Genomic DNA, 25,030 nt, shown 5'->3' on the forward strand with positions numbered 1-25,030 from the left:
TTGCTGGGCAGGTCTGTCTCAAGGTCTATGCTATTGGATAGAATGCAATCACTGAAGCTGTTCACCACATGTTAGTGGGCAAATGGACATCATCAAATCAAAACCTAAACTCTGATTTAGACCAGACTGACTTTATGACCAAAATTATCATATTTACACTTTGTAGTCAATTTTGAGACTAGAATAACTGTTTCTGACTCATATCAATGCCACATAGGCCGTTTTCAAAGGGATTTGTTGCTTTTAAAGGCAGTCACTCTTTATTAAGGCCATGCAGTGCATGATGCCAGGCAGGAAGTAATTACAGCATCACTAAGAGGTCATTCCCATCTCCAAGCCTGTACTGTGCGCTGAAGAGATTGTCAAGTGGACTTAGAGGGGTTTACATTTCACATTCACGTTTGACATACAATTAGCCATACGAGCCAGCACAACATCCAAAGCCAACCTTATGTCTCACCAGTAAAACACAAGTTGTGTTCGAATACCCATACTGAAATACGGTATACTACATTCTTAATGAGTATACACTACATACTATATACTATTATTTCATTTTAGTATACTGTAAACGAATAGTACCCTTTCCGTTGAGTGTACTAGCTCTTCACCTGTCAACCGGAAGTTGATGCTGTTGCTATGCAACCTCTTGCTAGGTATTTAACATAACAAATTACCAGTTAAACATTTTACGACTTCGGGTGTGTTCACTTGTAAATTCAGAGCGTTCCGCTCTCGGAGTGCACACCGGACGTTTGGGCCAAGGTGTCACGACTTCCACCGAAGGTAGTTCCTTTCCTTGCTCGGGCGGTGCTCTGCGGGTCGGAGTAGCAGGTCTACTAGCCATCACCGATCCCTTTTTCCTTTTCTGTTTTTGGTTCTTTTCCACACCTGGTTTCATTTGCCTTCATTTCTGTGTGTATATATTTACCCTGTTGCCTGCCTAGGTTTGTGCGGGATTATTATTTTATTGTGATGTAGCTCGGTGAGGTTATGCCCTATTTCTTGTTTTCACGGATTTTTAAGAGTGTTCTCATGCGCCTGATTCTTTCACCTACCTCCTAACGCAACATTATCACACAAGGAGTAGGGTTGATTTGAGCGTTCTGACCTTATAATGGCAGTCAAGCACCCAAGCTAACATTGGCTAGCTACTTCCAGACACAAATGAGACCACTCTGACCATTTTACTCGCCCTAGCAGAGCTGGTTAGGCAGTTTTAATGTTATCCAGAGAATTGGTGGCTGTAACTGTGCTGCTGGCAACAATTTAATTACGTTTTTTTTGCCGAAGTGTACTGACATCGGCCATATTCAACGGGTGTGGAGCTCTCAAATTCATTATTCTGCGCTCTGGTACACTCAGACGAGAGTGCATTGAGAACGCACAACGACTATACTATTTAGCTAAGCTGAGAATGACGGGAATAATCAAGTCAATAATTGTTGGGTAGTTAGCCTATAGTTAATATAGTGGAAAGTTTAATGTATAATTAACAACATATCGGTACATACTGCTGTAATGATATGCTATGTGGTTCGTAAGGACAGTGTAGCTAACAAATTGTCAGCCAACGTAACCTGGACGGTAACTTGTTTGAAAAGTCATTACTTTATTACATTGCTAAACATTTTCTTAACATTTGTCATAATTAGTTAAAGCAATGAATTTGTATCTGCTCTCGTCGGACTTCGGCTGCATATTTTCCGCCATTTTCTTCAAATCTGAAAACAATGAAGCCATGCCCATTTCCTGAAGAATTGCATTATGGGCCCTAAAGTACAGAAATAGTGTCCTCTGCGTGTATACTTCATTTTTTGGCGAATTTAGTACGACATCCAGGAACTTTTGGCTTACTAACTATATCCATACTATGACCAATAAGCATACTATATACTCAATTTACGTCACAAATAGTATGGTTAGTGCAGTTAGTATGGGTATTCGAACACAGTAACAGTCTGACTTTTTCTTTGTTTGGGGATTTAAGTCTGTTGCGAGTACGCTTTGTCATCATACACCATTCACCTCTCTCTCTCTCTCGTGCTCTCAATCTCTCTCTCAGGCCCCTCACTGGTGCAGTCACGGAGTTATTGGAGACTGTGTTTACAGATGGGATGGGAATGCTGGAAACATGACCGCATCCTGAATCTGTCTCTGTCTCCCCTGGTCCCACTGGACTCAACACTGTGGGACCAGCTGGAATCCCGTCTCCCCGGTGACCCAACAGTGTGACGAACCATGAGCCATCACCATGACTATGATTCCAGCAGGAAGTGAGATGCGCCTTAGGGCTGATTTCCTGCTTCTTCTCTGTGGTCCACCATCATTCCATCACAAAGATGGAGCAGCCTACACTTTGTAGCTCAGTTGGTATAGCATGGCAGTGGTAACGCTAGAATCGTGGGTTTGATTCCCAGGACTACCCATACATTATGTATAATGTATGCTATGCACGTGTGACTGTAAATCGCTTTGGATAATAGTGTCTGCTAAATAGCATATTACAGTTTTTCTCAATTGCTAAAACACTAAAACCCATTGGCTGAACAAAGTTCTCAGTTGCCTGGACTCATTTACCTAATTATGCAGTCTGTTGTCAATACCTTAAACCATTTCACATGGTAAAACACAATTTGCAGATCTCAATTAGACTTTTCAGGAAAACTCTAAACACATTCTGCACCTTAATGCACATGTCATCCATACTGGTAAACACAAGTGGCAACAATCAAATACAAATAGAGAATATGTCATTGATTGAACACAACCACTCAAATTGATTTAACCTGTTTCAAATGATGCGACACAACCAATATAAGCCAGTTCAGAGAGCAAACAGGTTGTTGAAGGTGGGAAGGAGAAAGTCTGAGAATGGATAGAAGAAACAATGTGAGAGGACGAGGACGAGTGCGTATGAGAGGTGGGCGACGAGGAGGAAGAGGGCAAGAAAGAGGAAGAGGAGGACAAAGAGTGGAAATATCTGATGAAATTCGAGCAACAGTTAAAGACCATGTTCTTGTCCATGGACTGACAGAGGGAAGCAGGACTTAGAGTGCAACCCAATTTGAGCCGATTTTCTGTGTCCACCATAGTAAGGACATTCAGAGAAGAGAACAGGTATAGTATACCACTGTATTTTTGTAATTGCAAATTTACTGTACTACACTATCTGCAGCTGTTTCAATAGACATTTGTAAAGTTAATCACTATGTATTGTACTGCATGAATATGTTTTGTAACTGCACTACTTTTTGTAGAATTGCAAGGCTGCCACATGCAGGTGGAAGGACCGCTATATTCACTCAGGAGCAAGAGGCCGTTATAGTTGGCATGGTCCTTCAAGATAATGCAATACGACTCAGAGAAATCCAGGAACGAGTGATACAAGACAACACACACTTCCAGAGAATCGACAGTGTGAGCATTTCCACAATTGACCGTGTCCTCCATCGTAACAGGATGCGAATGAAACAAGTATACAGAGTACTACATCACCATGTTACACACCATATAACACCCAGCACCTTCTAAGATTTATTGCCAATCTAAGAGATATTTTATTTGAGCAGCAGGTTCAAGAGCAGCAGGGACAGAGCTAAATGAGAATCCCATTCCCACCTAGTGTGGGACAATGTCAGTTTCCACCGAGCTGCTCAGCTATGGGGATGGTTAACGTCAAGGGGCAGTTTATGAACTTGTACCTCCCTCCATACTCGCTTTTCCTGAATCCGATTGAGGAATTTTTCTCCTCTTGGAGATGGAAAGTGTATGATAGACAACCATACACCAGAGTAAATCTGCTGCAAGACATGGATTTAGCCTGTGGTGATATAGGTGAGGAATCATGTCAGGGCTGGATACGGCGCACAAGAGGCTTCTTCCCCCGTTGCCTCAGGAGGGACAATATTGCTTGTGATGTCGACGAAGTGCTCTGGCCTGACCCAGCCCAAAGACAAGAAGAAGCACATTGATCACGTTTACTCCTTTGATTTTTGTCCCTTTTAGTATTGTATACTGTAGTACAGTGCATTGTAGGCTGTATACTGTACAATGGACAAATTGTATGGCCCTGAACATTGTGCTTTCCATTTATTAACAGTACTGACTGCTCAATAGATTTTGACTGGTTGCAGGTTCATATCAACAAAGAACAAGAATTACAGTATCACAGAGACAAAGGACAAGTGTGTGAGATGCAGGGTACAGTACTGTAAAAATAGGGGAACAAGGAGGAGGAAGAACAAAAAACTAAATTGCGAAGAGCAAAGCAGAGTAGTATTTTCTGATCAATTTTGAGCTACTATGATAAAACATGTTTTCGTTCATCAAAAGACAATGACGGAAAAATATGAATATTTGTGTGTTTTCTATTTTTCGGTGTATTGTTTACTGACTGCTTGAGAGTGTATATCATTTTGATCACTTTGTTTATGATTTGAGAGCAGTGTTTAATTTTGAACACAGGTAAAACTGTTTTGAGGCGAATGTTTCATTTTGCGAGAGGAGTCAGAGGTTATGTAAATAGTGCTTGAAGATGAGGTTTTGTGTTTAATGTTTTCAGGAAATGGAGCAAGGTTTCAGAAATTGTGTTTTAGCAATTGAGAAAAACTGTATTTCAATATTATTAGATGTCAGATATCCCTGTGGCAGAACCCTTTGAAGAACCCTTTTGGGTTCCAAGTTTAACCCTCTGTGGAAAGGGTTCTACATGGAACCCAAAATGGTTCTTCAAGGGGTTCTCTCATGGGGATAGCCCAGTTGGGAACAGTGAGGCCTAAGGATTTATCTTTTCAATAATGTTTTAATGATATTCTAATAATATTATTATTTTTAATGATATTCAGATTTAATCTCTTTAGTTTGTGTTGGAAAGGAAAGGGTTAACACCGAAGAGAAAAAAAAAGATCCAATCAGGATTTTTCTTTGATGGTCTCCGGGGAGATAAAAGAAGTGACTTGAAGGAGTCGGAGGTTCACTCCAAAAAGTCCGCAGATGTGGTATTGTGGCCTACTGCAGCCGCTAGCTAGCTAGACCGTGAGAAAACTGCTACTCGCTATTGCGCACTGACCTGTCGGCCTTCTAGAAGGCAGACGATCCCATACGTTTTTGTAAAAACGGTCCCACCCATAAGTCAAACTGTGATTGGTTGATTCCACTGTCACTCAGAAATCCTGTCCTAATAAAGTTGAATGTAGGATGCCTTCTATCGACAGTGTCTTCAGAAAGTATTGATACACCTTGACTTGTTCCACAATTTGTTGTGTTGCAGCCTGATTTTTCTCTCTCACCCATCTACACACAATACCCCATAGTGACAAAATGAAAACATATTTTTTGCAAATGTACTAATAATTGCTCAAATATTGCTAGACAGACATTTTCAAGCCTTGCCATAGGTTTTCAAGAGTCACCCTGCTCAAAGGGATATTCAATGTCTGCTTTTTTTGCCCATTTACCAATAGGTGCCCTTCTTTGCGAGGCATTGGAAAACCTCCCTGGTCTTTGTGGTTGAATCTGTGTTTGAAATTCACTGCTCAACTGAGGGATCTTACAGATGTATGTGTGGGGTACAGAGATGTTAATCAAATCTTTTCTCCGGAAATTATTTAGACTTGCCATAACAAAGGGGTTGAAAACTTATTGACTCAAGACATTTCAGCTTTTCATTTTTTATTAATTAGCAAAAATGTCTAAAAACATAATTCCACTTTGACATTATGGGGCATTGTGTGTAGGCCAGTGACACAAAATCTCAATGTAATAAATGCTTTAATTCAGGCTGTAACATAACAAAATGTGGAAAAGGTCAATACTATTTGAAGGCACTGTAGCTTCTGAGGCCCTAGCCAATGGCTGTTTTTGTATTCTTATGATTGGGACCTACTTGCTTTGGGTAGATTTTTTTGGTTTTGTTTGGTATTACGTGTTGGAAGATTTTTTTCCCACACTGAAGGCCTACGTCCAATAGCCATGGTTCTCCACTGCGTAAAACCCTTTTAGGTTTTAGGTATAACCTTTTTTCTAAGAGTGTACAGTCTGTCTTGATGTTATGTTGCTTCCAAGGTCTCTGCTAATGCTCTTCTACATTTGTACAAAATTATATTACATTTTGCCCATACAGCGCATTTAGCTAATTTAATTATGCTGCAGTAGTTTATGTGTCGGGGGGCTAGGGTCAGTTTGTTATAACTGGAGTACTTCTCCTGTCTTATCCTGTGTCCTGTGTGAATTTAAGTATGCTCTCTCTAATCCTCTCTTTCTCTCGGAGGACCTTAGCCCTAGGACCATGCCTCAGGACTACCTGGCATGATGACTCCTTGCTGTTCACAGTCCACCTGGCCGTGCTGCTGCTCCAGTTTCAACTGTTCTGCCTGCGGCTATGGAATCCTGACCTGTTCACCGGATGTGCTACCTGTCCCAGACCTGCTGTTTTCAACTCTCTAGAGACAGCAGGAGTGGTAGAGATACTCTTAATGAGCAGCTATGAAAAGCCAACTGACATATACTCCTGAGGTGCTGACTGCACGCTTGACAACTACTGTGATTATTATTATTTGACCATGCTGGTCATTTATGAACATTTGAACATCTTGGCCATGTTCTGTTATAATCTCCACCCGGCACAGCCAGAAGAGGACTGGCCACCCCTTATAGCCTGGTTCCTCTCTAGGTTTCTTCCTAGGTTTGGCCTTTCTAGGGAGTTTTTCCTAGCCACTGTGCTTCTACACCTGCATTGCTTGCTGTTTGGGGTTTTAGGCTGGGTTTCTGTACAGCACTTTGAGGTATCAGCTGATGTACGAAGGGCTATATAAATACATTTGATTTGATTTGAATAGGAACCACCAAACTAGATCACAATGAAGCAGGCAGTAATAATTAAGCAATTTATATTACTGGCTAAAGGTTCCATTCTAACATGTCATATTAAATAGAAAAATACATATTCTGCCCAATGTACAGTACCAGTCAAACGTTTGGACACCTACTCATTCCAAAGGTTTTTCTTTTTTAAAAACTATTTTCTACATTGAAGAATAATAGTGAAGACATCAAAACTATGAAATAACACATATGTCCTAACCAAAAAGTGTTAAACAAATCAAACTATATTTTCTATTTTAGATTCTTCGAAGTAGCCCCCCTTTGCCTTGAAGACAGGTTTGCACACTCTTGGCATTCTCTCAACCAGCTTCATGAGGAATGCTTTTCCAACAGTCTTGAAGGAATTCCCACATGCTGAGCACTTGCTGGCTGCTTTTCCTTCACTCTGCGGTCCAACTCATCCACAACCATCCCAATTTTATTTATTTTATTTGACCTTTATTTAACCAGGCAAGTCAGTTAAGAACAAATTCTTATTTTCAATGACGGCCTGGGAACAGTGGGTTAACTGCCTGTTCAGGGGCAGAACGACAGATTTGTACCTTGTCAGCTCGGGGGTTTGAACTCACAACCTTCCGGTTACTAGTCCAACGCTCTAACCACTAGGCTACCCTGCCGGCTAATTTGGTTGAGGTCGGGTGATTGTGGAGGCCAGGTCATCTGATGCAGCACACCATCACTCTCCTTCTTGGTCAAATAGCCCTTACACAGCCTGGAGCTGTGTTTTGGGTCATTGTCCTGTTGAAAAACAAATGATAGTCCCACTAAGCGCAAACCAGATGGGATGGCGTATCGTTGCAGAATGCTGTGGTAGCCATGCTGGTTAAGTGTGCTTTGACTTCTAAATAAATCACAGACAGTGTCACCAGCAAAGCACCTCTACACCATCACACCACCTCCTCCATGCTTCACAGTGGGAGCCAAACATACTCACAAAGACACAGAGGTTGGAACCAAGAAATCTCAAATTTGGACTCATCAGATCAAAGGATAGATTTCCACCGGTCTAATGTCCGTTGCTCGTGTTTCTTGGCCCAAGCAAGTCTCTTTTTCTTATTGGTGTCCTTTAGTAGTGGTTTCTTTGCAGCAATTCGACCATGAAGGCATGATTCACACAGTCTCTTCTGAACAGTTGATGTTGAGATGTGTTTGCTACTTGAACTCTGTGAAGCATTTATTTGGGCTGCAATTTCTGAGGCTTGTAACTCTAATGAACTTATCCTCTGCAGCAGAGGTAACTTTGGGTCTTCCTTTCTAGTGGCAGTCCTCATGAGAGCCAGTTTCATCATAGCGCTTGATGGTTTTTGTGACTGCACTTGAAGAAACTTTCAAAGTTGTTTACATTTTCCAGATTGACTGACCTTCATGTCTTAAAGTAATGATGGACTGTCCTTTCTCTTTGCTTATTTGAGCTGGTCTTGCCATAATATGGAGTTGTTTTCTATGCAAATAGAGCTATCTTCTGTATACCACCCCTACCTTGTCACAACACAACTAATAGGCTCAAACATTTTGAAGGAAATACATTCCAATAAATTCCATTAACTTTTAACAAGGCCCATCTGTTAATTGAAATACATTCCAGGTGACTACTTCATGAAGCTGGTTGAGATAATGCCAAGAGTGTGCAAAGCTGTCATCAAGGCAAAGGGTGGAGAATCTCAAATATAACAGATATTTAGATTTATTGAACACTGTTTTGGTTACTACATGATTCCATATGTGTTATTCCTTCGTTTTGATGTCTTCTGTTATTCTACAATGTAGAAAATAGTACAAATAAAGAAAAACCCTGGAATGAGTAGGTGTATCCAAACTTTTGACTGGTACTGTGAATATTTTATACTTAAAATTATTCCACATTTCAGTTGTGTAAAGAGAAGGTATTCTAGTTGGATATCAGATTTCATGGAATGGATATGAACATGAAACCTTCGATGAAATGAATGGACATCTGTTGAAAACAACAGGTAAAAGCTTACAGTAATTTCAAGCTTGGGTTCATCAGCGAGTAATATAGTATACCAATGATAATTTGCATGACAATCCAAATGTACAGTAGTAATGCACGACAAAGTCATTACTCACAGTGTTAGTTATTTCTGATTGATATAGGACAACTGGGGCACACTAACACCTTGTCTTATCACTGAGGATATCAATCAAACGAAATGGCTCGAGATAGTTTCTCTCATTTTGTGTCAGTGTCAAGCCAGTGATTTGGTTTGTGGGAAACTTCAGAGGAAATTTCAGTTCAGAATGAACATGGGTTGATGATGCCAATGAATTAGCAAGGGAAAGCCTTGTTTCTGCAGTTTGTGTTTTATCTGTAGGTTGGAGAGACCTGTTTGTGGTAAGATGCAGTGTGATTTGTTTCCGCAGATTCTAAGCGGTGCTCACTAAAGCAAAGTGTGGGCTGTCATGCTAAGATTACACAAGCGTAATAATAGAGAAAGGACTGTTTTGGTTACAGCATGGCCATTATTATATCTGATTAAGAGCCCTACGACAACAACAACAACAACAAACATCAGTGGGCTAGGGCTGTGATATTTCACTGGTCGTTCTTTCTGTGACAAGATCTCCTTCAGAAATAACATTTTGTACAGACTCCAGGCAAACCTAGTGTGTGTCACTTGTTTATGCCTCCTCCTGAAGCTGCCACAATTAGGTGATTCAGAATCCATTTGAAGAAATAACTTCATCTAATTCAAATACTCATTTGTATATTGTCATAACAAAGTAGGTCACGAGGCTCGCTTTAAACCCCTTAATATCAATGAAAACATAACCTGCCTCTCGGAGATAAGAAGCCCATTGTATTTGAACTATTGACCTTGATCCTTTCCATGTCATTGAGCAACAGCCTTAACCCATGGAGGCAGAGCGAGAGGCTGCAGATGGCCCCAATCTGATCTGGGAAACATTTTACAGGCAGAGCTGTGATCACATCTGATTAGGAATCTCACTGGCTCATTAGTGGTGATGAGGGTGATGGCTGCCTTGCCCTGCTTACTTTAAATAGGCACATCATGCAGGACTTGCAATGCCATTGTAGTGTGGACCCAGATCACACTGCACTATTTTCATTGGGAGGAGTTGTCTCCCTGACATCTCAAGAACTACCACACTGGAACAATGTGACAGTCCCATCGACACACCATCAATATCGTGGTCCGTCAGCCACAGGGAAAACAATCCCCCCCCCCCCCCGCAGTGGAATTACCCATCATCCTCATTATCACATCAGTGAATGGTGTGATAAGCGGTGTGAAAGTCATTTGGAGTTTTATGTCTGATTTTCAGATATGACAGACAAGACCCAAGAAATGTTGATGGGGACATTAATCATAAGTGTTTGTTATTCTATCTATTCAAATAGGCACCAACTGCAAGACAACATACAGTAGTTTCAAGAGTATGACAATGAACATTGAAGAAGGACACAACACTGTTACCAGGTCCATGGTCAACACACTAATGCTTTTACGGCAACACATCAACCATAAAGTTGACCCCCCTCGGTTTCCTGACATTATATTTGTTCAAAGTACTGTTACATCAGACACAACACAATTGAAACAATGATATAATTTATTTCCCAGTGAAATTGTCGAACAAAACAAGTATTATTGTGCTTCACTCTCCGGCTGACAGAACACATTTGGGATTTTTGGAGCTGTTACGAGGCATCTGGAGCTCATTGAAAGAGAAATGTAAACATGTCGAATCCATGGTTAGATAACCTTGTCCCAACTAGAACACAAACCTACTATAGATCACAAGGAGAAAGAAACCGTTTGATGGCAAACATCCTTTGTTTCACATGGCATCACATCTATGCCACTGAACATACTATTGTCTTTCTTACGGTTGTCACAATGTACCCATGGTCCATCTTGATTTGATTATATTTGTCTATATCAAACACATTTCAATCACAGTTTACCATATGAGGTACATAATATGAGGTGTCATCCCCAAAACTAATAAAACAGCTAAAACATTACACATAATAAAACCTCTCCCATTTTCTATGCAACATAAACTGACCCACTTCCTCATAGTCTTGGGTTTTTCTCATGGCGGATCAGGATGGCTGTTCATTTCTTAACACTGAGTATGGTCATCTGAAGACACTCCTCTTTGAGGGCCACCAGCTCTGTCTTGTAGGTGCTGGCCTTGACCTCGCTGTACAGGCCCAGCTGCTTTTTGGTGGACAGTGGTGTCTCCAAGGTGAAAGATCCGGCTGCCAGTGCATCAGCTGGCGCGGGCGAGTTCCGCTTGAAGACACCCAGCAGGGTGGTGAGCGCGTGACCGACGTCATGTCGTGCGCCCTCGTTAACAAAACAGTAGAGAATGGGGTCAGCCACACAGTTCAGGCTGGTGAGCGCCAGCGCCACATGGTAGGCTGCAAACAGGTCCTCCTCTGCGCCACAGTCGCAGGGCTTCTGGAGGAAGAGGATGCTGCGACACAGCAGGAGCAAGTGGTATGGCCCGAAGCACAGCAATACGATCAGGATTAGACTCAGCGCCAGGCGCTTGATCTTCGCCTTCTCGTGACACTCCGTGGACACATTGCCGCGCACCGCCCGCAGAATGCCCCGGTACGCACCCAGCATGATCAGCCAGGGCACCAGGAAACCCAGAAAGGTCCGGTAAAGGTTCATGCCCGCCACCCAGTCTTGCATGGGGTACTTCTCGAAGCAGAAGGTGTGGTTGAAACGGTCCTGGAAGAGCTCGTCGTGGAAGAGTGGCGCAGAATTGGCCACTATCTCGATGGTCCACACCACGGAACTGACCAGCACGGCAGTTTTCACCCGCCGGACCTTGGCGAACTTGAGCGGGTAGGCCACGGCTAGGTATCGGTCGATGGAAATGCAGCAGAGGAAGGCGATGCTGACGTAGATGTTGGTGTAGAAGATGAAGCCGAAGAGCTTGCAGGAATTCTGGCCATGAATCCAGTCGTCGTGCTGGAGGAAGTAGTCGATCCATAGGGGCAGGGTGCCGATGTAGAGGAGGTCAGCCAAGGAGAGGTTGATCAAGTAGATGCCCAGCTCGTTTTTCTGCTTCACCTGCAAGTAAGCTGCCCACAGAGCCATGCAGTTGGTCGGCAGGCCCAGGACGATGACAATGATGTACAGCGTAGGCTGGAAGTACTGGTCGATCTTCGAGTCCACATTACAGAAGGAAATGTTGCACATTGTCCTCATATTCTGTAGGTGCATTGTTTATTTTGTGACTAAGCGTTTAAAGGGCCGGGACAATCCGACATGTTGTTGTTAATGAGAAGGAAAGAGGGAAAACGACATTCCGTTAAGTGACGTTTCCTTTTTGTTGTTGAGTAATTCCTTATATCCAGGCCTGAAAGCACACTTTCTCTCCAGATGGGCTTCACATGTCAAACAGATGTTTCCCATTTCACGGCTGGTCCCACACCTTTTTCGAATGAGGAAGAAGATGAGAGAAAAAAAAAGTGGTGAAATAAAACCCCTCTTATGAACAAAGAGCCAGGCCTCCACTCCGGCACAAGGACATCATAAATCTTGGAGAGATTATTGTCCAAGGTCTGTCGCTAGCTGTGGAGAGGGAGGTGGGGAGGTTGATGGGGTGTAGGGGGATGAGAGCTCTTCTGCTGGATGAGAGCTCTTCAAACGCCAAAGAACACACCCTTCCTCCAAGACTGTCACTGACGATCTGTGCCACGCACACAGCAGCAGCAGGCGATCTGTTAACAGGCCTCTTCGGCACTGCCCATCTAAAACAGAAGAAAGGAGAGTGTGTGAGATAGTGTGTATTGCCCGTTTCAGTTTTCCAACCCAGTTAGTTGTTCACATACAGTTGATGTTTATGCACTTGGATTGAATGGTCAGATCCTTACTCTATATCAGCTTTCTGTACCTATTGTTTCTGGTATCTACTCTAACCTTGAACTTACAATACTCCTCGCCTCTGCTTGTTTTCATGTTGAAGCCATAATGATTTATTCTTAGATCATTCCAGTCTGACCAACAGTCTCTCACACTCGTATGTTTTCACTCATAGTGTATGCATTACACAAGAGTATGAAAACATATTTGATACGAAAGTGTTTACTTTTCTATTGAAAACACAGCAATCACCGTAACCACAATCCAAGGTTCTCCTTCTTGAACAGAAATACTGACGGACACAAGGGACAGCCCTTTCTAATCCACCTGTCATGATTGGTCCAATTAGTCCCAATTCTGATGGAAACTACACCAATCCCTAGTAGTATAATATTCAGTGGTTTCGAACAGTAATTACGACCATGAAAGATACCATGCTAGTCTTTGTTGTGAAAGGAAGGTTGGGCCACTCCTATGGTGACCGTGTCAAATGCAGTTCAATAGGAACGATCCTTCTGATATTCAGCAGAATAACTGGGTTACAAAGCACGTAGTCAGCAAGCCATAAAAAAAGTGCTTAGCGTTACGGCTCCTGTTAGTACCCACAATAGGAGAGATAACATTACACAGTCATGGTGGCGAGGGACCAATAATGTAAATCATTCTCATCGGTTCACAAGTACGCCCATGTGTACGTGTGTGTGTGTTTGTATGGGTACTGGCAAGTCGAGATGCACCCAGAGGATTGTTGAAAAACTTATTTTGTGAAAGTACAAAGTGAGGGCTTTTCGAATTCCAGGTCATGGGGTCTGGGTTGACAAATGCTCCAAGCAGCTTCCAGCGTCTCATGGACCTGGTGTTGTCTGATTTAGGGTGGACAACATATTTGGTGTACTTAGATGACTTCATAGTGTTTGGTCGTACATTCCAAGAGCATGTGAAGCGTTTAGACAAGGTTTTCAGCAGATTGGAGCAGGCAGGACTTAAGGTGAAGCCATCTAAGTGCCACATGTTCAGGTCGCAGGTGAGCTACCTGGGACACATCATCTCGGGCTGAGGGAGTGTCCACTGACCCCATGAAAACAGAGACAGTCAGGTCATGGCCTAGCCTCAAGTCGCTGACAGAGGCAAGAAGCTTTCTAGGCCTGGCGTCATACTACAAGAGGTTCATAACAGATTTTGCAGCTATGGCGGAGCATTTGTACAGGTTAACAGATAAGGGGAAAAGTCCAAGCTTACCACATCCCCCATACTGGCTTTCCCGGGACCCAAATCTAGATTTCATCATGGATACCAACACATGTGACACAGGCATAGGGGGCAGTCCTCTCCCAGAAATACAAGGGTAGAGAGAGAGAGAGAGTAGTAGCATATGCCAGTCGGGCACGGTCAAAACAGGAGATGAAGTATTCAAATACGAAGAAGGAGCTTCTTGCTGTGGCAGTGTTTCCAACACTTTTTGCTGGAGAGGAAATTTCTACTGAAAACTGATCACAGCTCACTGAGGTTGGCTAGGGACAGTTGGCGAGATGGTTAGAGAAACTGGGTCAGTTTGACTATGACATTGTCCACAGACCAGGGAGACTGCACAGTAATGCTGATGGTGTGTCACGCCGACACACACAGACAGAGTTTGGACACAGCTGTCTCACAGGAGGCCACTGTCAATCTGAGAGCCATCGTAAACAAGCCTCAGGATGTCCCCATTGAGCCTGTAGCTGGAGCTCAAACAAGCCAGGCAGGATCCAGAAATGCAGCTTTCCATTTGGAAGCACAGGATAGAGACCCAGTGGTCTTCCAGTTAAAGACATGGAAAACAAGAGGGTAGAGCAGAGCTCCCTGTGGAGTTGCAATCGGAGCCAAAGTTTAGGCCTTTCAAACAAGTGTGAGGGGCATTACATGTGAATAATAAGGTGTTATGCCTTAATAGTCAAAACTATGAGACAGATGACACCTGCCTGCGCCATCCAACATCACTACTCTGGACGGTTCTGACTTAGAATATGTGGACAACTACAAATACCTAGGTCTCTGGTTAGACTGTAAACTCTCCTTCCAGACTCACATCAAACATCTCCAATCCAAAATTAAATCTAGAATTGGCTTCCTATTTCGCAACAATGCATCCTTCACTCATGCTGCCAAACATACCCTTGTAAAACTGACCATCCTACCGATCCTTGACGTCATTACAAAATAGCCTCCAATACCCTACTCAATAAATTGGATGCAGTCTATCACAGTCCAATCCGTTTTGTCACCAAAGCCCCATATACTACCCACCACTGCGACCTGTACGCTTTCGTTGGCTGGCCCTCGCTTCATACTCGTCGTCAAACCCACTGGCTCCATGTCATCTACAAGACCCTGCTAGGTAAAGTCCCCCCTTATCTCAGCTCGCTGGTCACCATAGCAGCACCCACCTGTAGCACGTGCTCCAGCAGGTATATCTCTATGGTCACCCCCAAAACCAATTCTTCGTTTGGATGCCTCTCCTTCCAGTTCTCTGCTGCCAATGGCTGGAACGAACTACAAAAATCTCTGAAACTGGAAACACTTATCTCCCTCACTAGCTTTAAGCACCAGCTGTCAGAGCAGCTCACAGATTACTGCACCTGTACATAGCCCATCTGTAATTTAGCCCAAACAACTACCTCTCCCCCTACTGTATTGATTTATTTTGCTCCTTTGCACCCCATTATTTCTATCTCTACTTTGCACATTCTTCCACTGCAAATCTACCATTCCAGTGTTTTACTTGCTATATTGTATTTACTTCGACACCATGGCCTTTTTTTTGCCTTTACCTCCCTTATCTCACCTCATTTGCTCACATTGTATATAGACCATTGTATATAGTATGTGCAAAAGGTGCAAGGGTATTTTAGCACTGTAAGAGAAGCTGTAAAGAGAAATCACCTAAAAGCCACAGGTAAACAAAAGCAATACTTTGATCTGAATGTGACACCCCAGAGGTACGAAGAAAATGAATATGTTTGACTTAGAGACTACCAGAGGAAAAAGGGGTTGTCCCCCAAACTGATAAAGAAACTCAAAGATCCTTTCAAAATCGCAAAAAAACTGTCAGATGTGCTGTATGAAGTAGTACAGTGTAATGGACCTTATCATGCCGTGGTACAGTACAACAGGCTCAAACCTTACTTTGGGGTTGTTTCAGAGCATGAGGTCCCTGGCACGGGACAAGATACTGAGTTGAGCATTGACTCATTTGTGCCTAATCAGTCATACTAGCTCTCAAGGAAACCGGATGCTCTGAGGAAAAAGCAACCAATGTTGCCTAGGTTACCCTTCAGGAGAAGGATGGTGGACATTGTGAGAGTGTGGGCTCCAAGGGATATTAATACCTCAGTGGAACGGGGCACTGTCAGGACTGAAAGCTCAGTCAACGACAGAGAGACTCATACCACACAAACGGACGTGAACACCGAGTTGCCCCGTGCACCTGATAGAGAAAGTGTCTCCTTTGAGAAGATCACATGGGTCATGGTGGTTAGACCCAAAATAACTATTAGGAGGCCTGTTTTGAGATGTCACACGGTCAAAGCATTCTGAATGTGTTTGGTTACTGGATACTTCTCAGAGGGTATTTTCTGTGTGTTTGTCCAGGTTATTAAACAGGGTGTGTTCAGTTTAAGAAGGGGGTAACGTAATGTTTTACATAATTGAAAGTCTCTCAGCCTATCACACTATGTTCAGGGATGATAACTGCTGAGGGCCTAAAAAGGTGACACTTTTTTGTTGTTGCACTGAAACGTGCAAAAACATCCCTGCTAGGGGGAAATGCAGATTTGAACTAATTCAACACCAAAATAATATTATCTACATGATCAGTCTGTGTGTAAAATAAAAAGTGGTTCATGTGAACCTAAGTCACAGCTAAAAGAAAATGTAAAGAAAGCATTCCAATGGTATTTGTTGCCTAGACTTTACTGCAAGTGACACTCATGTCTTGAGAAAAAAAACAATACACTAATATTGCAGTTAGCCATGACAGCCTTTATAACAGAACACTAGTGACCACACACGTGAATATTGCACTTGGGGGAAAAAACATCTGGAAGTAGAAATAGAATGAAACAAACAGGCATTCTATTTGTGCTCTATTATACTGGCCACTATGGACATCGATCAAGTGCACAAGGCTACATGTGTGCAAAAATAACGCTCACCGAGTTAAATAACACTCACCCCCCCCCCCCCCCCCACACACACACGTGTTACTGTCAAGTTCTACACAACAAAAACAATATAGTCGGGCTACACTGCACATTATTACATTGTACACTTTCTGCCTCTGGACATCTGTTCTACAATGTGCCAGCAAAAGTGAGAAAGAGGGATAGTGTGTGGTGTTCCTTTCACCTCTATAGTGACATCCATCTGAAGCTAGGCCCTGCTCCAGCTACACTTGTTTAACAAGCAACGCCTCATTTACACCTAATTCTCTCATTCTGAAAATTAACCACATACTGTAGAGGGAAAACATTAGTTAACAGGTTAGTTGGTTTGCTAGTTAACATTTCACACAGATTGCCAGGATCCAGTAAGCAACCAACGTAACGCATTAGTTATAGTTAACACTAAAGTGAATTGGTTATGTTACCAATGTTAGCTCATCTGATGTTGTAACGTTAGCTAGCTGTCTGACTTTATTAGCAAGCTAATTTTTACATCATGAACTCAATTATTTGATCATATAGGTTGGCTAATGTTGCTTAACATTTCTCTGGTTAGCTAACAAAGAATTTGATCCAGCTAACAAGATATTTAACAATGTTAATCCTTGTTCCACCACACTTTCTCCCTCACCTCAAACTTTCAAAATACCAGTAGTTTTTCATTTACAGCTCATGAAGTACGCTTAATCACATTCTCACCCCCGCCTCTGTGGTCAGGCTTCTCAGTTAATGTTACACCTTCGTTATCGTTCAGGGAACAGGCTGCTGTAACTGGCAAGCTTCATTTCCAGAGCGCGCGCTGATGCTGTAACTAATAAATTGGTTGTCTCTTCTTTCTGCAGCCGTGTGCTGCATTCTGTTGTTACGTTAAGCCAGCATTGCTCCAAACATGCATCACTCGCTCGTTTACAGCCAGTAGTGATCCAAATCCCCAACTCACCCAAACTTTTCTCATCGGATCTACACGAATCACGTAGGTCATCTATTTTGGTATCAAAACGGCAAATTCCGCCGAAAGGTGACTAGTTTGCATCCCTGGATGTCATGCAAATTAGTTGCTGTATGTGCGGTTTTTGGGAAGTCATTGTGTACACTGTCTGTCTGTTCATCCAATTAAAATTGCTTGATTATTCCATGGGAAATCAGTGTCCTAGAATGTTTACGCTAGTCAACATGCGAGTTTCATTGGCCTTACAGGTTCGATTCATTATTTTAGGGTTATTTTAGGTCTTGTTTCAAAGTTTTCACAGATTTAAAGCTTATGTTGATCTGGTTTCTTTCTAGGAAACAAATATGAACACTGACACTAAAGAATGTGGATTGTGCCTACAGTCAATTTCAAATGCTTATCTCAGTTTGTTCATGCGAGGGAGGAATCGTAACACTGCAATGTCAACTACAATATAATGTAGTTGTGACCTCTACCTGACCCTGGGACAAACTGGACTTAACATGCTTAGTGTTTGGTTGACTTTGAAGTTAATCATGCACAGGTTATTCTATTAATGTTCTTTAATGAAGCCAGTAGGTTACACACCCTGGTGATTATTATTGTATTTTAGACTGTGTTATTATTATATTACTTCGACTGTGTTGACAACTCTTCCTTCATGGCTCAGTGACCACACTGATGTTATCAGCACACCTGCGATAGTCTTTTGAAGGTTGCAGGCGTACTGATGACATTCATCAGGTTCAACATCTGCCAACAGCTCGCTTTTGGCTTATGAGCCTCAGCCTGTATGACGTGACTCATCAGAAGGGTGTTTTGTCCTGTGTCCTCATACCTGGTCAGTCAAGCCCAGAGACCTGATTGGCTGGATGACACATGGAATTGTGCTCTGGATAAACCTGTGCCATATTGGACACATATTCCGTTCAACTGATTTTAGTCTGTAGCTCGTTTGTTTACTTTTGTGTCACAGGTGTCCATTGTCAAGGGGGTATATGTAGGATGCCTTTCCCTGTGTATATTCAGCTATAGTTTGTGTGAGAGTGTGTTCTCACACCATAATACAGTGTGTAACTGCAACTAATTGAAAACATTCATGTGGATCCTTGATGAACGATGGATCCCAACTTAACTAAGTCTAATTTCACAATGTCATTGTGAGCCCCACCACGATCTTGGTGTCACCTTTGTGTAGAAGTTATCATGATGTCCTAACTCACACAGAGTGCTGTTGGTCTGTGCCATTGTACACTGGTAATTGGGACACATGAAGGTCACCCTGTATAATGAATGAATAACAGTCCAGACTTTTCCATAGAACCACAGGTTTCACACTGTGATTAAGTACTCTAACAAAGAGTGCTCTAACAAAGTGCTCTAACAAAGAGTTAAGTGCTCTAACAAAGAGTGCTCTAACAAAGAGTTAAGTGCTCTAACAAAGACTGCTCTAACAAAGAGTTCAAACGTTACAGGAACTTCCCAGTGTGCATTTCTGGATGTAGAGTGGTTTAACCATGAAAACAAAAGCTGATGGACCTAACATAGGGAGAAAGCTCTCACTCAGACACAAGATTACAATGTTTTCTGGAGCATCAGAAACTAGGTGGTGGTTAGCCAAAGACTCAGGTTGACAGTGAAACACTGGAGTAAAAGTACTATTCCTCAGTGGCGAAGTGTCATTTCACGTTTTGCATGTTATTTTGGTAATAATACGTGTCACATATAAGTTTGCAAACAATGTATTTAGTTAATAAAGCCGCATACAAACCGCATTACTCAAGATTTTTGCTATCTTGAGTAAGGCAACTCCAAAATGCAGGTGTTTCAGCCTAGCTCTGTCACGCCCTGGCCACCGCGGAGAAATGCCCACCCAGACCCTCCCCTATAGGTTCAGGTTTTGCGGCCGGAGTCCGCACCTTTTTTTTGGGGGGGGGGGGGGGGGGTACTGTCACGCCCTGACCTTAGAGCTTTTTATGTCTCTATTTTGGTTTGGTCAGGGTGTGATTTGGGCGGCCATTCTATGTTCTTTTTTCTATGTTTTTGTATTTCTTTGTTTTGGCCGGTATGGTTCTCAATCAGGGGCAGCTGTCTATCGTTGACTCTGATTGGGAACCATACTTAGGTAGCATTTTCCCACATGGTTTTTGTGGGTAGATCATTTCGGTTTAGTGTTTTGTAGCTTACAGGACGGCTTCGGTTATTCTCTTTGTTATGTTTGTTATAGTGTTCAGTTCCAATAAAATGCATGAACTCTTACCACGCTGCGATTTGGTCCGATGAGTCCTCTTCCTCTTCTTCAGACGACGAATACCGTTACAAGCTAAATGCTTTCTGTGATGGTGGGGCAGCCAGCGGAAATACAGAGCGTAGGTTTGGTAATGTTCTAGTTGCGCCGTGATTGGCTCAGTGTTCTGTCACTCATGGGGACACTACGTCACCGCAAAATCTGCGGGGAGAGCTCAAAAATTCAAGCCCTTTGGGTGCTGCCAGAGAGTTACATTAGTTGTGCCCATCCAAGAAGGCATTAGTTGTGCCCATCCAATAATTATATCTACAATATATCAATCTTAGCTATCAAGCTAGCTGTCATCATCAAGAATCAAGTCGACAATCTACTGGCAAATCCTTTTCAATCCTTGTCATATGAAGAGAAATTAGATATAAAATGTCTCGGTGCTCATCGGCCATTGTACATAAACATTACACAACTAGTCAGAAATCGCAAATTCAACAATGAGTGGTTTGGAAGGAAGCAGTGGCTAACTGCAAGCATCTTAAAGTAATCATTGCTTCCCCTGCCTGCTATTCAGTGGAGAAGGTGTTTGGTCCAAGTCTGAGTTTAAGGATTTAAAAAGGTCTGTCTGAAAGCGTTTCAAAACATGAGAATTGTGCATCACATATAAACAATGCTGTTAAACTGGGATTACTGGGGAAATCAAACGTTGTGGCTCAGCTAGACACTGCATATAAAACGAGGCATCAACCTTCACAACCAACAAACGGAGGAGAATAGGTACACGCTTGACAGAATTCTAGCATGCATTAAATTGTGTGGCAATTACGGTGCCATGACGAGTCGGCCGGCTCCTTGAGCCCAGGCGTTTTCAGGTGTATTTTTGAGACCATGCGTGAAGGAGATTACAGGCTACAAAGGCATTATCACGACCAACCAATTTCTAAGGTTACATCAAGCACGATCCAAAACACACTTTTGGATTGTATGTATGAAGTGTACAGAGAAGCTATGGCTAAGGAGGTGTCTGAGACTCATTTTGCGTCTGTACAGGCAGTCGAGACCACTGATGTCTCCTGTAAATCATAGATGGTAGTAGTGCAGCACTATTACCATGTGACCAGACCACAGTGTGTGTGGAGAGGTTTTTGAAGTTTGAAGTCCTAGCGCCACTGAATGTCAAGGAGAAGCTGGTTGCACAAATGTACGTGGTGTCCAAATGCTACTGAAGGAGACTTATCCAAACGCGTCATTTGTGCACTGTTTCGGGCACACCAACTGAATCGAACACTTCAGCAACTTTGTGCAGGGAGAGTGAGTGTGCTTAGTGTTTTTGGCAGACCAATCCTCCTTTTCCACCCAAAAGACTCTCTGCTCTCGCTGAATCAACGAACAGGTCACCAGGCCACTGGGTACACGATGGAACTTCAAAAGCAGAACCGTCAATGATGTGTGGGAGGAGCGTGGGGCACTGGCCCAGTGCATGGAGGACATCCACACGCAGCCTGGATGGGATGAGATCATCATCAGCGAGGCTTATGGCCTGCCCATGAAACTCAAGAATCACACATTTCTGCAACTGCTCGAGTTATTTTCCTTAGTCATGCCAGAGATGGATGTTTTGTACAACATAATGCAGAAACGAAACATTGATGCAGAAGGAATCGCCAGAGCAATCAATAACTTCAAGGTGAACATTCAAAATATTTGCGAGCAAACTAATGCACTGGTCAAAGGACATGTTGATGCCACTGAGCCAAGGCGGAGCAAACTTAACCCTGCACCCGTGATGAAGGAGGCATGCGACACAACCGCTGCTCATGTAAGAAAGGTTTTCTGAAAATAACTACTTAATTGCAGCAAAGTTGGTGGACAGCTCATTTTTCTCCCAGTATGTTTATTGCTTTCTGACGGCAGAACTCCAGTGTGCTACCAAACTATGGCCTTTGGGCAACCAGGAGAAGTTGAAAACGGAGCTGTCCACTCTCTACCGGCATCCTGAGCTGCACACTGGAAAGACAGCACTTTCTTTACTTAAATCACTCAACGAGAACAACCTGCAGGAGGCCTTGTCTGAGATGGGTCTCTCTTCTCAAAATCATCATCACCACTCCGATGACAACCGCCGAGTCAGAGAGAAACTTTTCCCCCCTTAAAAAGATCAAAACAACTCGCAACTCCATGGGCGAGAAAAGGTTAAATGCATTGGGCCATGCTGTCAAACCAGCATGACTTCATCCAGAGAATGCCAGACTTTGATGACTAACTAATTGAGAAGTTTGCCCACGAGAAGGACCGCCTTGCCAACTTCCTGTTCAAGACAGCACAGCACAACAATGATGAGTCCATAAATATGTCTAGTATGCTGCTACATAAGTGATGTAATATGCCAGGGAGATATGTATACTGTAGCTAAGAAAGTAATACTAAGTATGTTGTGTAGTACGTAGTTAGTAGCCTATGTGTCTCACCCTAAGAATTTGGTCCCTTCCCTCCTTCGAACTTAGCCTACTGTTCTGACTTGGTGGTGCACATCTAGCCTATAGCTAGTTTTAGAGAAATGTCATCATTGAATATTGCAACAGATTTCATTGCCTGCTTACCTGCCCCCATTGTAATAGCTTTCATTGTCTGCCCTATGTGCCCCCGTTATTTATCCTACGGTTCGGACTTGGTGTACATTGAGAATACTCTAAGAACAGCCCATATTCAGAATTACAGTGCCTTGCGAAAGTATTCGGCCCCCTTGAACTTTGCGACCTTTTGCCACATTTCAGGCTTCAAACAAAGATATAAAACTATATTTTTTCGTGAAGAATCAACAACAAGTGGGACACAATCATGAAGTGGAACGACATTTATTGGATATTTCAAACTTTTTTAACAAATCAAAAACTGAAAAATTGGGCGTGCAAAATTATTCAGCCCCTTTACTTTCAGTGCAGCAAACTCTCTCCAGAAGTTCAGTGAGGATCTCTGAATGATCCAATGTTGACCTAAATGACTAATGATGATAAATACAATCCACCTATGTGTAATCAAGTCTCTGTATAAATGCACCTGCACTGTGATAGTCTCAGAGGTCCGTTAAAAGCGCAGAGAGCATCATGAAGAACAAGGAACACATCAGGCAGGTCCGAGATACTGTTGTGAAGAAGTTTAAAGCCGGATTTGGATACAAAAAGATTTCCCAAGCTTTAAACATCCCAAGGAGCACTGTGCAAGCGATAATATTGAAATGGAAGGAGTATCAGACCACTGCAAATCTACCAAGACCTGGCCGTCCCTCTAAACTTTCAGCTCATACAAGGAGAAGACTGATCAGAGATGCAGCCAAGAGGCCCATGATCACTCTGGATGAACTGCAGAGATCTACAGCTGAGGTGGGAGACTCTGTCCATAGGACAACAATCAGTCATATATTGCACAAATCTGGCCTTTATGGAGGAGTGGCAAGAAGAAAGCCATTTCTTAAAGATATCCATAAAAAGTGTAATTTAAAGTTTGCCACAAGCCACCTGGGAGACACACCAAACATGTGGAAGAAGGTGCTCTGGTCAGATGAAACCAAAATTGAACTTTTTGGCAACAATGCAAAACGTTATGTTTGGCGTAAAAGCAACACAGCTCATCACACTGAACACACCATCCCCACTGTCAAACATGGTGGTGGCAGCATCATGGTTTGGGCCTGCTTTTCTTCAGCAGGGACAGGGAAGATGGTTAAAATTGATGGGAAGATAGATGGAGCCAAATACAGGACCATTCTGGAAGAAAACCTGATGGAGTCTGCAAAAGACCTGAGACTGGGACGGAGATTTGTCTTCCAACAAGACAATGATCCAAAACATAAAGCAAAATCTACAATGGAATGGTTCAAAAATAAACATATCCAGGTGTTAGAATGGCCAAGTCAAAGTCCAGACCTGAATCCAATCGAGAATCTGTGGAAAGAACTGAAAACTGCTGTTCACAAATGCTCTCCATCCAACCTCACTGAGCTCGAGCTGTTTTGCAAGGAGGAATGGGAAAAAAATTCAGTCTCTCGATGTGCAAAACTGATAGAGACATACCCCAAGCGACTTACAGCTGTAATCGCAGCAAAAGGTGGCGCTACAAAGTATTAACTTAAGGGGGCTGAATAATTTTGCACGGCCAATTTTTCAGTTTTTGATTTGTTAAAAAAGTTTGAAATATCCAATAAATGTCGTTCCACTTCATGATTGTGTCCCACTTGTTGTTGATTCTTCACAAAAAAATACAGTTTTATATCTTTATGTTTGAAGCCTGAAATGTGGCAAAAGGTCGCAAAGTTCAAGTGGGCCGAATACTTTCGCAAGGCACTGTAGGTCTCTCTCATTACTATCTTATTAATAATTTTAGGCAATGTTAGAATGATGCATTTCATTGTTTTTCTTACTTTGTGTGTTATAGTTAGCTCTGGTGCTTTTCTCTGCGAGGAGGGTGGTAAGTTATAGACCCAACAGCATTATATTACAGTATCCCCTCCCTGTAACCATGGTTGCCAGTGACAGTCTCTTCCTATTCAAATACTTTTGTTCAGCAAAAAGTTCAGTAATAGACCCATGTCATTCCAGATCATATTGCGAGGGCTGTTTTGTTTGCGCAATACGCTGTCAGTGCGTCTATATGTTGTCTACAAAAGTGGATCCTTGTGATTGTATTGTCCTTCCTTTAGTCCACATAGGACTAATAAAATACTTCAAATGGTAGGCTAATAGCCGAGTCTGGGTCTCTCTCTCTCTCTCTCTTTCTCTCTCTCTCTCTCTCTCTCTCTCTCTCTCTCTCTCTCTCTCTCTCTCTCTCTCTCTCTCTCTCTCTCTCTCTCTCTCTCTCTCTCTCTCTCTCTCTCTCTCTCTCTCTCTCTCTC

The 25,030-nt window shown here is 42.7% G+C and overlaps 1 protein-coding gene and 1 long non-coding RNA gene across 2 annotated transcripts in view; one reads left to right on the forward strand and one right to left on the reverse strand.

Moving 5' to 3' along the window:
* Window positions 1-562: 562 nt before the first annotated feature.
* On the forward strand, window positions 563-6,121 carry LOC149971227 (uncharacterized). Its single transcript, XR_016492641.1, has 3 exons — window positions 563-786; window positions 2,066-3,120; window positions 3,261-6,121. It is a non-coding gene; the product is annotated as an uncharacterized LOC149971227 (long non-coding RNA).
* Window positions 6,122-10,461: 4,340 nt separating this feature from the next.
* Window positions 10,462-25,030, reverse strand: part of LOC110507481 (G protein-coupled receptor 4) — a 42,668-nt gene continuing 28,099 nt past the window's right edge. The window contains exon 2 of the mRNA XM_021587498.3: window positions 10,462-12,643. Coding sequence (XP_021443173.1) covers window positions 10,989-12,113 — 1,125 coding nt within the window. The 5' untranslated portion in view covers window positions 12,114-12,643 and the 3' untranslated portion in view covers window positions 10,462-10,988. The remainder of the gene's footprint in view (window positions 12,644-25,030) is intronic.

Source organism: Oncorhynchus mykiss, chromosome 27, assembly GCF_057628025.1.
Source record: "Oncorhynchus mykiss isolate SJ-2025 chromosome 27, ASM5762802v1, whole genome shotgun sequence".
Taxonomy (NCBI): domain Eukaryota; kingdom Metazoa; phylum Chordata; class Actinopteri; order Salmoniformes; family Salmonidae; genus Oncorhynchus; species Oncorhynchus mykiss.